This window comes from Anopheles nili, chromosome 3 (assembly GCF_943737925.1).
Source record: "Anopheles nili chromosome 3, idAnoNiliSN_F5_01, whole genome shotgun sequence".
Lineage (NCBI taxonomy): Eukaryota > Metazoa > Arthropoda > Insecta > Diptera > Culicidae > Anopheles > Anopheles nili.
Window position 1 is genome coordinate 14,759,511 of NC_071292.1, and position 12,728 is coordinate 14,772,238.

At 43.3% G+C, this 12,728-nt stretch overlaps 2 protein-coding genes across 2 annotated transcripts; both read right to left on the reverse strand.

The window, feature by feature from the left end:
• Positions 1 to 32: 32 nt before the first annotated feature.
• Positions 33 to 841, reverse strand: LOC128725246 (NADH dehydrogenase [ubiquinone] 1 beta subcomplex subunit 9). The gene is made up of 3 exons (XM_053818974.1): positions 672 to 841; positions 402 to 544; positions 33 to 338 (listed from the first exon to the last, which is right to left on the reverse strand). The coding sequence occupies exons 1-3, from the start codon at positions 767 to 769 to the stop codon at positions 139 to 141; spliced, it is 441 nt and encodes a 146-aa protein (XP_053674949.1). The 5' UTR covers positions 770 to 841; the 3' UTR covers positions 33 to 138.
• A 1,717-nt stretch (positions 842 to 2,558) lies between these two features.
• On the reverse strand, positions 2,559 to 4,856 carry LOC128725278 (uncharacterized). Its single transcript, XM_053819008.1, has 2 exons — positions 4,284 to 4,856; positions 2,559 to 4,182 (listed from the first exon to the last, which is right to left on the reverse strand). Exons 1-2 carry the CDS (start codon positions 4,843 to 4,845, stop codon positions 3,098 to 3,100), a joined length of 1,647 nt encoding a protein of 548 aa, XP_053674983.1. The 5' UTR covers positions 4,846 to 4,856; the 3' UTR covers positions 2,559 to 3,097.
• Between the last annotated feature and the right edge of the window lie 7,872 nt (positions 4,857 to 12,728).

Here is a 12,728-nt window from a genome sequence, read left to right on the forward strand (position 1 = left end):
TAATGAACCACACATAAACACGAAACTGAATAGTACCTTTCAACAACCGTGTTTTCACCGTTCGGTCTCTACACCATGACAAGCTAGCTCATTTGTACACCAACGATCGGTTCTCTATATCCGGCCACTCGTGCATGCTTAATGATGGGAGGAGGAATCGTTGGCAGAAGATTTTCCGTACTGCTTTTCCCACCAAACGACGTACTCTTCCTTGCGTTTTTCACGACGCGCGAAGTAATCCGGGAACTGAGCTTTCTCAAGCGGGTGCCAGTAGTCGAGGACCCAATCAGGGGGAATCACTTCACGTTCAAATGCCACACCTCCCGGGGACATGGGGACTGTAACGAAAGCGAATTCCTATGAGTAACAACTGGTTGGGAGCAAAGTTTAGCCAATCTTACACTTCTTAGGTTGGTAGTGTTGTTTCTCGAATAATTCCTTCTCCCCATCAGCTACGAGCTGGGCCACCTTTGCCGGGTCCTTTTCGTTTTTGTACTGATCGAAACGTGCTCGCATCAAAGTAGCCTGATAGCGGAAAATATATCTGCAAAGAGAAGAGCATGCAAAATTACACCGCTAAAGGCATTTGTTTTGATATTGAGCAGACAGCCGACAGCTCAATTACATAAGCCGCGATTCTATCACGGTATTAGCCACGGCCACGGACTTACCGTCTATCGTACCACGATTCCAAGTTGCGCAAGGACTTTTTGTACAACGAGCAAACCCGTCGCGTATGAGCAAGGGCCGCTGCAGTCGATGCGGACATTTTATATTTCCGTGTCAGCGACTTCGATGCGATCGAATTTGCTTACTATTGTTTTTCTCGTGTCGCTTTGAGAGAACTTAACGAGATAGGACTGTTATGACATCAGCTGTCAGCTTACAGGGCTGCTTTGAGCATTCGCTGAACGAAACATCCACTACAGGGTGGTCACTGGGTTGTGATCAGGTTGACAGAGGAGATATGCCTTTTAGTATCTCAGCTGAGCTGTCAGTCTAGTGACGCCAGAATTCGCGCGCCGGAAACGAGTGTAGTGTTGCATGGTCTTGAGTTCGTGAATTGTAAAAGCTGGTGTATAATGTGTAAAGCGCCGTAATACATAACAAGCTGTGTAGTATCGTTGTTGCGTAGCTATTTAGATTCATCAAGTTTTGGTTAGTGTGATCATTGATACGGACTTCCGGCCATATAGAGACGTCCGTCATAATGGCCAAAATAAGTGGTTGGCAGACGACGGTAATAGATCGCGAGTAGTCACTGCTTCTTTAGCGGCTTACGGCTTAGCAAGGCCGCTTGGTGGGTGTAGTGCCGTATATACACAGTAAGTAGAACCATCTCTTACTACAATACCATGCTTGTTTTCAAGCTGGTAAGACACTTGAACCATGAAAATTACTATATAGCCTTTATAGTATAGTGTTTATTTTGATCTTTTTTGCTTTTTTTTATGTAAATTCTTTAAGTTAAGCTTAACTTAAGAGCTGTTTCTCGATTTGATATGATCTGCAACTATACACTATTGATTAAACACTACAAACACAGGAAATACTACAAAATGTCAATAACGGGGAATTTTAACCACAGTACTTTTATTTTACAACTTTACAGTCATATCGTAGTAAATTTGGTGTAACTTATCATTATTATAGCCTCGATCGATTTCTTCTATATGGTCGTTGTCTCCTTCGCGTTACAAAAACTATCCTATCCTGACTGCGATATGGTCGAAAGAACTCGCTCTACTACAAATTTTAGCCCTTTTCCCCTGTCCGATTTTATGGTTGTTGTTTAATATATCACAATTTTACAAACGAGGTTCTGCATCAAGCCCAACAAATTGTTTTGCTAGATGATTTTCCGTGAATTAGCAATGACCTCTATTCGGGTCTGGTAACATGGGTCTTCGTAGAACAAGTTGCTTCACTCCGCTACTAGATGATATGATGATGCCTATCTATGCAAGCGATGCGAGCAAATTTGAGGTAAAATTTTTGACTTTCACGGCACTGAATATTCTACTTCTACTTCTGTCTTTATACACTTATATTGTGATCGATGATTGCATTTTTGTTTTGAGGTATATGGGAATAAATGTATAACAAATCACAACCATTAAATAATAGAAAAAAAAAACAAATATGATCTTTAGTAATGTAGTGAATGTAAAAAAATCATCGAATTTCAAAAGCGAGATTGGAATTGAGCAATTGTGGTAACATCAAGTTTTTTTTCGTAGGAGCTCTTCATATATCGTCGAAGATTATTGTTTAATTTAAGGATTTTTAAATTATGCTATTTTTTTTTCGTGCTTGTTGAAGTGAATAGTATGCATCATTGTCAAATTATAAAAGATAGTTGCATTGAATAACATTATTTGTCATTCATTTCAAAAGGTTACTTATTCCCTGTTCTTCTATGTAATGCGCCCTGTCCTTACTTGATAATGAATTTTACGAACTTATTGGACATGTTTCACCTACATTCTATTTAAATCTTATGTAAGAAGAGAAGAAAAGAAAATCGAAACGCACATTAGATTGTTGTACTAGTCGCATTATTCTTTCTTTTGGCTAATAATCTCACTTCAAACTCCGGTTGTTTCTATCTTTTGCTTCATCCACAAACTTTAAGATTCTTTGGATTTATCATACGATATTGCACGATTCCTTATCACCTCAGTAAAACCTTCTTCTTCTGGGCATTGTATGATCGTATGGTGTCAACCACGTGGTAACCAGAGCACGTGTTGACATATGAATTTACAAATCGCTTTTTTCTTTATACATTTCGATAAGGAGACTGGTTTGACTTGTATTTGACTACTTGTGTGACTACCAATAGAAGCAAATGAGCTCTTTGTATGTGAGCCATGAAACCACGCATCGCTTGTTAAAAGAATATTATTTAAGTTGCTTTCATAGTCAAGTGCTACCGTCCTTGTTTTGAATCTGTCGAGAAACATTCTAATGGCACCTGTGCAAAAATCCAGTCCCCCGCACAAAGATTTACGGTTCATAATATATCAAATTACATGCCTTTTAAAATTATATGAAATCACTTATTAAACAGACCGGTACGGGTTCGTAACTTCGCTCACAAGAAAGCGCACGTCAGCACGAGCAGCAGTACGCTAACCGGGAAGATAATATAGATGGCCATTCGTGGGTGGCACGTAGACACAAGCATCGTGATGTCGTCTTCCTCATGCTCAATTCCGTCACGGGTCGGTACCTCAACGATTACGCGCTCATTCGACCAAAAGCTTATCGGAAACGAGCAGTGCGTGCTGTTTATGCAGCCCTTTGAGTCGGATATGTTCGAGTACTGGAACGTGGGCTTGTAGATGTCGAACATTGCATGGATATCGTTCTGCACGTAATCGTTGTCGCTGTAGAAAATATAGTAATAGTACCCATCCGACACGACCTCGTGCTTCGTGACGGTATGCGAGGCGCCCTCGAGATACTTCACGCTCTGGCACGATTTACTTGGTGGAAAACTGTGAGCCAACAGGATGTCACCGTCGTAGCAGGAGAGCAGACTGTTTTCGAAGCTTGACACCGAATCAGACGTGTTGTTGGAGTAGTTCATCGCGGTACCACCGTGATGAATCCCACGATCGTACACCAGATCGCGTCTTCGTCGGCGCCGCTGCTTACCTGTGCCGGTTGAATCCGGCTTTTGCGGTTCCGACCGATCCACACTGTCCGGTTGTACGATTTCTTCCCGACCGTTCGTTGGAACCGCTTCCGGACGCTGCCGATGACCCGTTTTGTTGTGATTGTGGCGTTTCCTATGTATGCTGCCGTCATCAACGGACGCTTCCGCTGAGGGTCCTGCCTCAGTTGCCCGAAAATTTCGGTATTTCTTCGCCAGATTTTCCGTTGTGCTTGGCGGCGGCTCGGTGGTTGTTGTAGTTGTCGTCGATGTCGTCGTAATGGCAGACGGTTGGACTGTTCGCGTCGTAACTGACACTGGACGTCCGATACGTTTTGTGGTTGCATGTTTGCCCTTGTGTTCGGAGGTAACAACATGCGCCGTGGTCCGTTTGTTCTTGTCTAGTTCGTTGGTAGCACTACCGTCTTGATGGGCACGGGTTTCTTTTGCGGGTTGCAACCGATGCAGCAACGAACCCGATTCTTCCGGTGACGTACGTTCTTCCGTAAAGTCTTCTCCTCCTGAAAGGTACAGTACAGTGATCGAGAACACGTGAGCTCATTTGAGAGGCAACAAGACCAGACCTCCAAAACCTCCACCCAAACTAATACAACTGACTCACCGTGGTTTCCATCGTCGGGTAAATCTGCTATTTCCTTCCGTTCGCCTGAATACTCGATAAACTCTGCGGCGGATTCAAACGTAACCAGCACCTGGCCGTGATCCTTGTTAAGATAATTATCGATTTTGTTGTTGTTGTGCTCGAGTAGCCCGCAAGTTCGCAGGTTTCTCTCGCCTTTCACGACCAGTATCCGCGATCCGTCGTACCGGGAGCAAACCCTAAGCGCAACGGTAGCTCCCTTCAGCAGATAAAAGCCCCAGTACTCGAGCGTGTCATCCGGCAGGGACATAGATTTTTTCAGCCGAATATGCTTCCGATTTTTGGACACCTCCGGCTCGTGGTCGAGCTGAAAGGCGTTGAACGTGCTGTTCATCTGCAGCGTGTGCTTTTGGCAAAACACCGACGAGATTCCGTCCCGGATTTCGATAATGTCAGATTCGGCTATCGGGTACACGACATCCGCAAACACGGTGTGGCGCAGGTAGAGCGGCAGGATGATCAAGGACGCCGGCAGGACCGCGGTTAGAATGCAGAATGCGATCACGCGCTTGACGCCGTGCATACTTTTCGACTCTGAGAAAGTCACGAACAGAACATCGTTAGTATTGCAGAATCTACAGTACCTGCAGTGTTACAACAGTCAACTATTTCGCGTTACTAAACGTGGATAGTTCCTACAAATGCTTTTAGTTTTGTGCAAACAATTATTAGCTTCAACTATATCATACGTTAAAGACTCCAAATTTCTACTGAATTTATGGAAAAAAACATGTTATAAACTAGATCAGAACCGACCCCCGAATAGTCACACGTTTTAAGCACACACTGCGGCATAACACGACCCGCCTTGTTTGGCCACCGATCTACTAATGAGATCATTTTCGACCACGCTGTTATCACCACCGGTCACCGGAGATGAACAAACAACGCATCCTCCTTTTACCACGATTCGTGCACGACGGACGTGTCGCGTCTCAGTAAAACCTTTAATCTGTTTGTGCGCTTCAGCATCTGCAGGACTCCTTCCAGCGTGTATTTGAATGACGGCACGATGAGTATTCAAAAAGTAGCACACTCCGCCACGTGTTTGGGTACAGCGTGCTCGCGTGCCCGTGTACAAATGGGCTGCTCGTGATCGAAATTCGGACCCCTTCTGACAGGTGTTGACGGCTGGGTTAGGGGGATTAAACCGCGTCATGCCCTAGTAACCATCATAGTCTTTTTTCTTGGCCACTTGGGAAGCGACACCTTACTGAATGTTATCACCATCTCAAGCTGACAGCAAGAGATACGGCACGGGCGATCTACGTCGAGTGTAGATTATTTCATCCGTCGAAAGTACTTAAACGAGCCATCGACGAGTATGAGTTATTACGAAATGTTCTCCCCCAATGGTTCACAAGTAGCGGTAACATGTTCAAAAAACATGTTATAGATTTTTAAAGGTCACACTTTTGATATTGCACCTTCAAAGAAGATGGAAATCAACATTTGTATTGCACAATGTTTGAGTCCTTATACCGAGTCGCGAAGCGTATGTTTATCACGGGAAAAATGTTTATCGTTCAACTGCTCACGGTCGGAGCACTCTAGAGCCTCATGGATATTATGTCCAGTCGAAAGCCATATAAACAACACCCCCGTGTGCGCCATCATTGCAGGCCTTCAATGACGGGCAACAAAAATGGCGCAAAAACATGGACAAACATCCTTGGCCTTGCCAACAGACACGAACGAGGGAGAACGCTCTTAAGAAAGCCCAATATTTATAGCTTGGACGTGTGCCAAATTTATGTTGAGTGGTCCTGTTTGTTACATTGTGCAACAGCCAATCAAGCAGTCCGTGGGTGCATTCTGCGATTGTGTTTTCCGTTATGAAGATGGGGCCCCCATCGATTAAATTTGATGGCCCATTAAAACCATATCGTGTTGCTAACGGATGGTATTCCTTCAAGCGGGACGTGTTGGTTTCTGCTTCTCGGTAAGGTTTGCAAAATTTACCGGTAAACGCCACGTTCCATACGCTCCATTTATCTTTTCAAGGCTACCCAAGGGGGTCCATTTACAGATGGTCGCAAATCCACCGAAGGATAAACAAATCTTCTTGCAACGAGTTTATTTATAACGGTGATCACTTTTCGTAATCACGCTTCCGTGGACCTCAGACGCCGTTGACGTGAAAACAAACAATGTTGGCCACCCACCTCGCGGCACATTGATCGAATGAATCGATTCAATTCGATTAATTGTAAGATCAACCGAGCATAGGGCGCGTTGCATGGGGCTTTTCCGATGGACCCCCAACCGGTTTTGAGTCACTGGTGCGATCCGGTACAAATTTCAGTGGAACGTCCCATCCCAGTCCCATTGGTGGAGTGGGCGTTTATTTTGTAACAATATCCAACGAGCGCTCACAACACTCGCACGTCTAATCAAAAGCAAGAAGTCGGTTAAAGACGAGGGTGGTATGAGTTTTATTTTTATCGTCGAGCGCACCCTGTTAGTGTCTCGCAGTAGCGCATCATTGCCTCATAACTTAATCTCGTAACGGACAACGGATGGGGGGAAATGGCGTAGAAAGAATGTGGGAGGTTGTTGGCTGATAAAATTCGAATGAACCTAACCATTTGATAAGGACCGGGTCAGAGGGGGGAAGTTGCTCAATGAGCTGGCAAACGAACGATTTGTGTATCTTGTCGTAATGTTAATGTTATTAAACGGTCAAACTTGGTTAGTACACGTGAGCGAAAGTGCAACGTTCAGTTTAGTATCCTTATGGATAAATGACGCCACTAAGCGACGTGTTATACACTGTTGATCGTTACAGTCTGCATTTGCTCACCGAATTCATGCATTTTAGCTTCTAGGGTTTCTTTCACTAGCGCCTAGTCTGCATCGATTAGCTGTCTTACTGGACGTACAGCTTTCAACAATCACTGCACCCGGTTACAGGACTAGTACATAGGTTCAATCTACGAAGCGCAACCGAACAAACGCAACGCAATGCGGGACGCGTTGTAGCAAAGCAACACACCTGTGTATTTCCATTCTATGTCCACCGAATAATAGGGGTGTTGATAATACCCTCGGTTGAGATACGGGTCCTTATCTTCAACTATATCAGTCACACTTCTACGTAGTTCTTCGTTTAAAAAAAACGACACTCGCTGAGCGAGACAAACACTGAAGGAAGCTATAATGAAAGGCGTGGCTGTTGGTGCTGCCCCCTTTTTTTGTTGGCCAAATGAACACTATAAAAAGCAACGAAGAAGTATGTGATGGAAGACACATTCACTACCTGTAGAACGGCAGGCTCCAGTAGTAGTACACAAAAATTAACACGCGACGGATGCTGCCACGAACGCGGTCACACGCAAAGTATGCAATGAAGGATCAAATTCCCTTGCAAGCTGCTTGTCGCTCCTCTGCTATTGCGCGTCGCTGCGGTCGATTCTCGGGGGGCTTTTTCTCTAGCACCTATTCACTGCACTGGGCGCATCGCAAGCAAATAACGCACACGGTTCCATCTGTTTCTTTGTGCAGCTGCGTTCCGCGTGGCCCTGTGTCTCCGGTGACGAGGTTGCGAGAACCATTCTTTATCCACCCAGCCATGGATGTGTTCCACGCGCCTGAGAGAGCTTGCCATCTCGTATCTATGTGATCCTACATCACGGCCTTTACGGTGCGGGTCACTAAAACCAGAAGCACCACAGAAATTGTCACCTTTTCCGCGGCAATGAGCTTGACACGACACGGACGGAAGAACAAGCGCGACGGCTCAAGTGCGTTTGCTTAAGGGTGGAATTTATCACTATATATTTTCAAAACAAACCCTTTCTCCCACTTTCACACCCAGCCCCACGCAAGACCATCCGATCCACTTATTCCTTGCTTGGCGTAGCGCAGTTCCTGGTAAACACGTGGTTTACCCGTGAGTATGGTGAGTGAAACTTCTTCTGTACTAGCATGTAGCAATGCCAAAAGGTGATAACATACTAAGTTTCATTCATTTGTACATTCAATCAAAATATTTATTTTTACTTGGCACTTGATAAAAGTGCATTACAACACGTAAATTCGAACGGTAGCACACAAAAAAGATGTACCAGCGCAGTGCTTTTGTTCAATGGTGTCTTTGTTTATTGAATCTATATACGATCATCACATGTACTTTCTAGTTATATTACGTTTTTGGTTGAACAAGTATGAATTAATGTTTAAATCTTAATCAACAACCCATGCCAACGTAAAATCATCGCAATATATTTTTTGCGTACATCACTGTAGCGCGAGAAAGTCAAAACAAACGAAACGTCAAACTTTATGTCGTGGAAAATGTCAAAATAAGAGAGCCCAACCAATTATTCGTGATGTATACGCTTTATCCGTACAGAGTAGAAATGGATTTCATCTAGAATCTAGTTTTTTTTAAGTATAAGGAATCAGTTAATGATTGCTGTGACTTTATTTTTTTTCATGGAGTAAAAAATGCAACGGATTTGCTATCTCTTCGTTATATATAAAATTATAGTTCATACAACATATTTAAATTTAAAAATTTATCTATTTCATGCACGAAAAAAGTATCTAGGAGTACTAAGAAGTACAAAAATATGTAATTCAATTGAATGAGTGTTCAGTAGCTCGAATTTAATAGATTTGTTATTTTCATTTATTTTTCAATCATTTTTTATTAAATTAAATAACTGGCCCCGTTACCTTCTATATCTCACGTGATTATCTCTGCCTCTTTATCATGACGCGTCGAATTTCCTAAAGTTTCCTAAAGCATTGAAAAACCCCTCTCAAGGTAGTACACTCGTAATCGGGCACACCAGTATCAATTTGATCGAATGCATTTCGGTTCCTAATCCTTCCAGTTATACAATGGCCATTATCATGAACCGGCTGCGTGAGGCTTATCTCCGTTTCCGTTTTCAACCGGCATATGGTTACAAGCCAAATAGCAATGGATTTTAACATCATCAATTTATGCATTTAATTGACTTAAGTTAGATATGCAAATGCACCATAGAACAGGATTTTCAGCCTCCGTTCCTACTCGCTTGAGAATTATATTCGCAATCCATGCAAATCTGTTGCCGTGCGCCTTCAGCAAAGGGTAATATTACGAGACAATGGCTTTTGCGTCGGTAAGATGGAATAAATTGTAGGGTAAACAAAATCGCCGTCTAAATCACACTATACTGCATCTTCTACAAGTCCTTTAGTGACTAATTGCACGAAGGCTATAAAAAATCACATAAACGTAGCGACATGATGTCTACAACGTGATTAGCCAAGTGCTTTCATACAAAAATCCTTAGTACTACGACAGGTGCTTCAAAACAATCGCAAACGTCGGGAATAGTCATCTGAGCTGGTTTATTGCCCGGTTTATTGCAATTATGACTTTCTCCGGCATAAACTCCGCTTTATATTCCCTGGACCTGTTACCACTTCCGACCATGGTGTGTTTTCCGCACCGCGAAGGTCTCCACTGTTGATCTCTGGCCCACAAAACAAACGAGATTAGAAGATATTCGTGCATTATTATCTGTACTATATTCAACTGAGCCTACGCCGTCGGATGTGATGCATAATATGGAAAAGTACACGCGCCTAGTGGCATAACACGTTATCCTAAAAATCGATCCAGTCTTTACGTTAAAGCAAATACTCACTGTTTAACCGCTGCAACGAATTATATTTGTACACATGATAGTACGCCACGTTATCCGCGTTGTTCGCGTACCGAAGCCGTTTATTTTGAGCCATTTTTGAGCTTGCTATAAATTTACCCAATACTCCGTAATGTTTTAACTACACTATTGCATGTTACACCTTTAGAAAATGAAATTTACACTAGCCTGACCATCTAACTCATTCAAACAACTAGTTTGTTGCACTAAAATCACGTTACGGATTTTTCAATCCATTAAGATTGTTTGTAGCTGACCGTTGATTGCAAACAGATGTTTCTTTTATTTTTGACGATTTTGATATGTTTAATAGCTGCCTTGTTTGCGTTCAAACTTCACTAAACTGTGGCTCATCCGATGTGAGCTGCGCCTTTCTATGTTCGGGTCACTCAGCTGACTCTTTTTGAAACTGAACCGAGGGAGCCGTTATCAGGCGTTCACATCCCAACCGCGGTTTGATTAGGTATCGCGTGTCCAAACACTACCGATCCCCACGCTGGCCAGAAACCGTTTGCGAATGATCCGAGCACGACTGACGACCTGCCTCTCGACTAGTGGACAAATTGCCATTGTCGACGGCGTCTCCGATCAGCCGCTTTGGAGGTGATGAAGCTGTAGTACCACCGCCAGTATCTGCCTATTCCGTTGTGGCCGAGGATTGTGTTTACTACGACGGTGCACACACAAACACACATCCATTCGCGGCCCATTCGGCACTGACGCTTTCGTAGATAGTGGAAATTGTGGAACCGGATGTGGCGAAGGATCAAAATTCCCTTGAGTGGGAGAGAGGACACACTTTCAAGTTGTCCACGGGAGTTACAGGTGCACCTGTTAGACACAAGCCGCCAGCCAGCTCCTGACGCTGTCACCAAGCATCCTCGGTGTAGTGTGTGCACTCGCCCTAGTCGCTTCTATTCCGCACTGAGATAGCAGCGGCGATAAAACAAAAAAAAGTTATACCCGCGCAATCTCGCATCAAACAGAAACCGACTGATAGCCGGCATCAGACATCAAACAAAACGGAGGGACGATTCGTTCCCTTCAGAAGTCTTTTGTTTAGCTGTAGTGTTGATCCCGCCTTGCTAGCTTGCACTCAACCAACTACGAGCCGCACGCGATAGTATCGTTTCTTTGAAAAGCCTGTTCGACTGTTTCCGGAATTTCAAATTTTTGAACATGCGCAACCCAAATAGCGGTTGATATAACATTGCAAAGGAACGGCTCACTAGCCGTAGCGTCTCTGCAGCCAAACAACGAGGAAGGGCACAACGAATGGGCGAAGAATTTCAAGTAGTTTTGTGTTTGGCCTTCGGGCAAAACTTGATTTTGTTTGCGTCGTACCGATGCTGTAAAGGGCGAGCTTGGAATTTGTTTCGAAGGGCTCTGGCTGCACGCGTGTTTTGTACAAACGCTTAGCACGCAGATCACGCGTTACTTCATAACTCGTGGTTGCGTTCTGTCCTGTTGCCGAAAATCAAAGCAACCAGATTGTTTTCTCAAAAGCAGTAATAACTATATTTTCATGTGGAATGCTCGGTTGCTTGATGCTGGGAAAAAGCTGCTAACGATTGCAATACGACAGCAGTTTTCGATAAACTTGCCGATTGCCCACTGAATCATCGTAGGGATCCTCAGCTAATCTCTCTGGAAACATCGATAATTTTGGCGCGTACCATATGATAAAAGACTACGCTACTGGCCGGAAATTCACGTAGGGCAATGAGGACATGTGCTTACAGCAATTAAACATGTATTACTTATCACCCAAGACAATATCCTGCCAGTCTCGCTCGTTAGTAAACGTTAGCTGTGTGAGGAGAGATAGGGGCGATGCTAGATAGATGCTGAAAACAACATGCGTTGAACTGTTGAACCTGATCGTTCACGCTATCAGTGTAATTAATTTTTGATAATTGTTTACTCAATGAATGCAGGATACGAACCCTCGTGGACAATCGCCAAATGCGAAGCGGACAAAACGACTAAGAATCTAGCAATCTTCCGATAAGTGGAAACAACTTGTCTGGCAACAGGCCTTCCCCATCGTGGAGATAAGACGCTGCTCATCCAACAAATGTTTTTTTCTTCAAAATTTTGTTTTTGTGAGAAAAACAAACATTGTGCATCTATTTACAGTTGGACTGGTTACTGTGTCATGCTATAATCATGGTGTAGTAAATCTAATAATAATGTACACAACGTCGTCTCCGTTGTAAATTAAAATGTACATCAAAAATGCAAAGGTACAGTTGCAATTTGGTTAAAATGTAGGTTGCACCATATTCAACTGCTAGCACTACATCATCTATAGTGCACCACGTTGCTTGCTTCACAAATTGTTCCACTTTAAACGTGTAGTGCTGATTACAGATCTACGAGCCTCTTTAATAATAGAAAAAAGAACAACCTAGTTGATGATGCCTTTTCTATCAGCTGTGTAGCTCAATCTAGCATGAGGAACACGGCTTATCGGTAGCTATGTTTTTACTATATTTCACGTGACTAACACGACCCTCTAAAGGGGTGTGTAAGATGTCCGTAAAGTGTGAAACGTCGTCAAGATGATGATTTCATTGATTGATTGGTTGAAATTGGATTCAAACAACAATAAAGCACTCATTAGTAATAGCCATTGTAAACCTTTCATATTATATTAAGTTTTCTCGACCTAGAACAAATATATCATCATTACTTTCGTTAGGGAAAAAAGAAAAACGCACTGTTTACATATTAAGACTGG

Excerpts from the sequence above, each read along its gene's own strand:
- LOC128725246 (XM_053818974.1), bottom strand. The coding sequence starts at position 769 with ATGTCCGCATCGACTGCAGCGGCCCTTGCTCATACGCGACGGGTTTGC. Across the intron at positions 545-671 it reads GAATCGTGGTACGATAGACG|ATATATTTTCCGCTATCAGG; the intron begins GTAAGTCCGTGG and ends TTCTCTTTGCAG. Across the intron at positions 339-401 it reads ACACTACCAACCTAAGAAGT|TCCCCATGTCCCCGGGAGGT; the intron begins GTAAGATTGGCT and ends CTTTCGTTACAG.
- LOC128725278 (XM_053819008.1), bottom strand. The coding sequence starts at position 4,845 with ATGCACGGCGTCAAGCGCGTGATCGCATTCTGCATTCTAACCGCGGTC. Across the intron at positions 4,183-4,283 it reads ACCCGACGATGGAAACCACG|GAGGAGAAGACTTTACGGAA; the intron begins GTGAGTCAGTTG and ends TGTACCTTTCAG.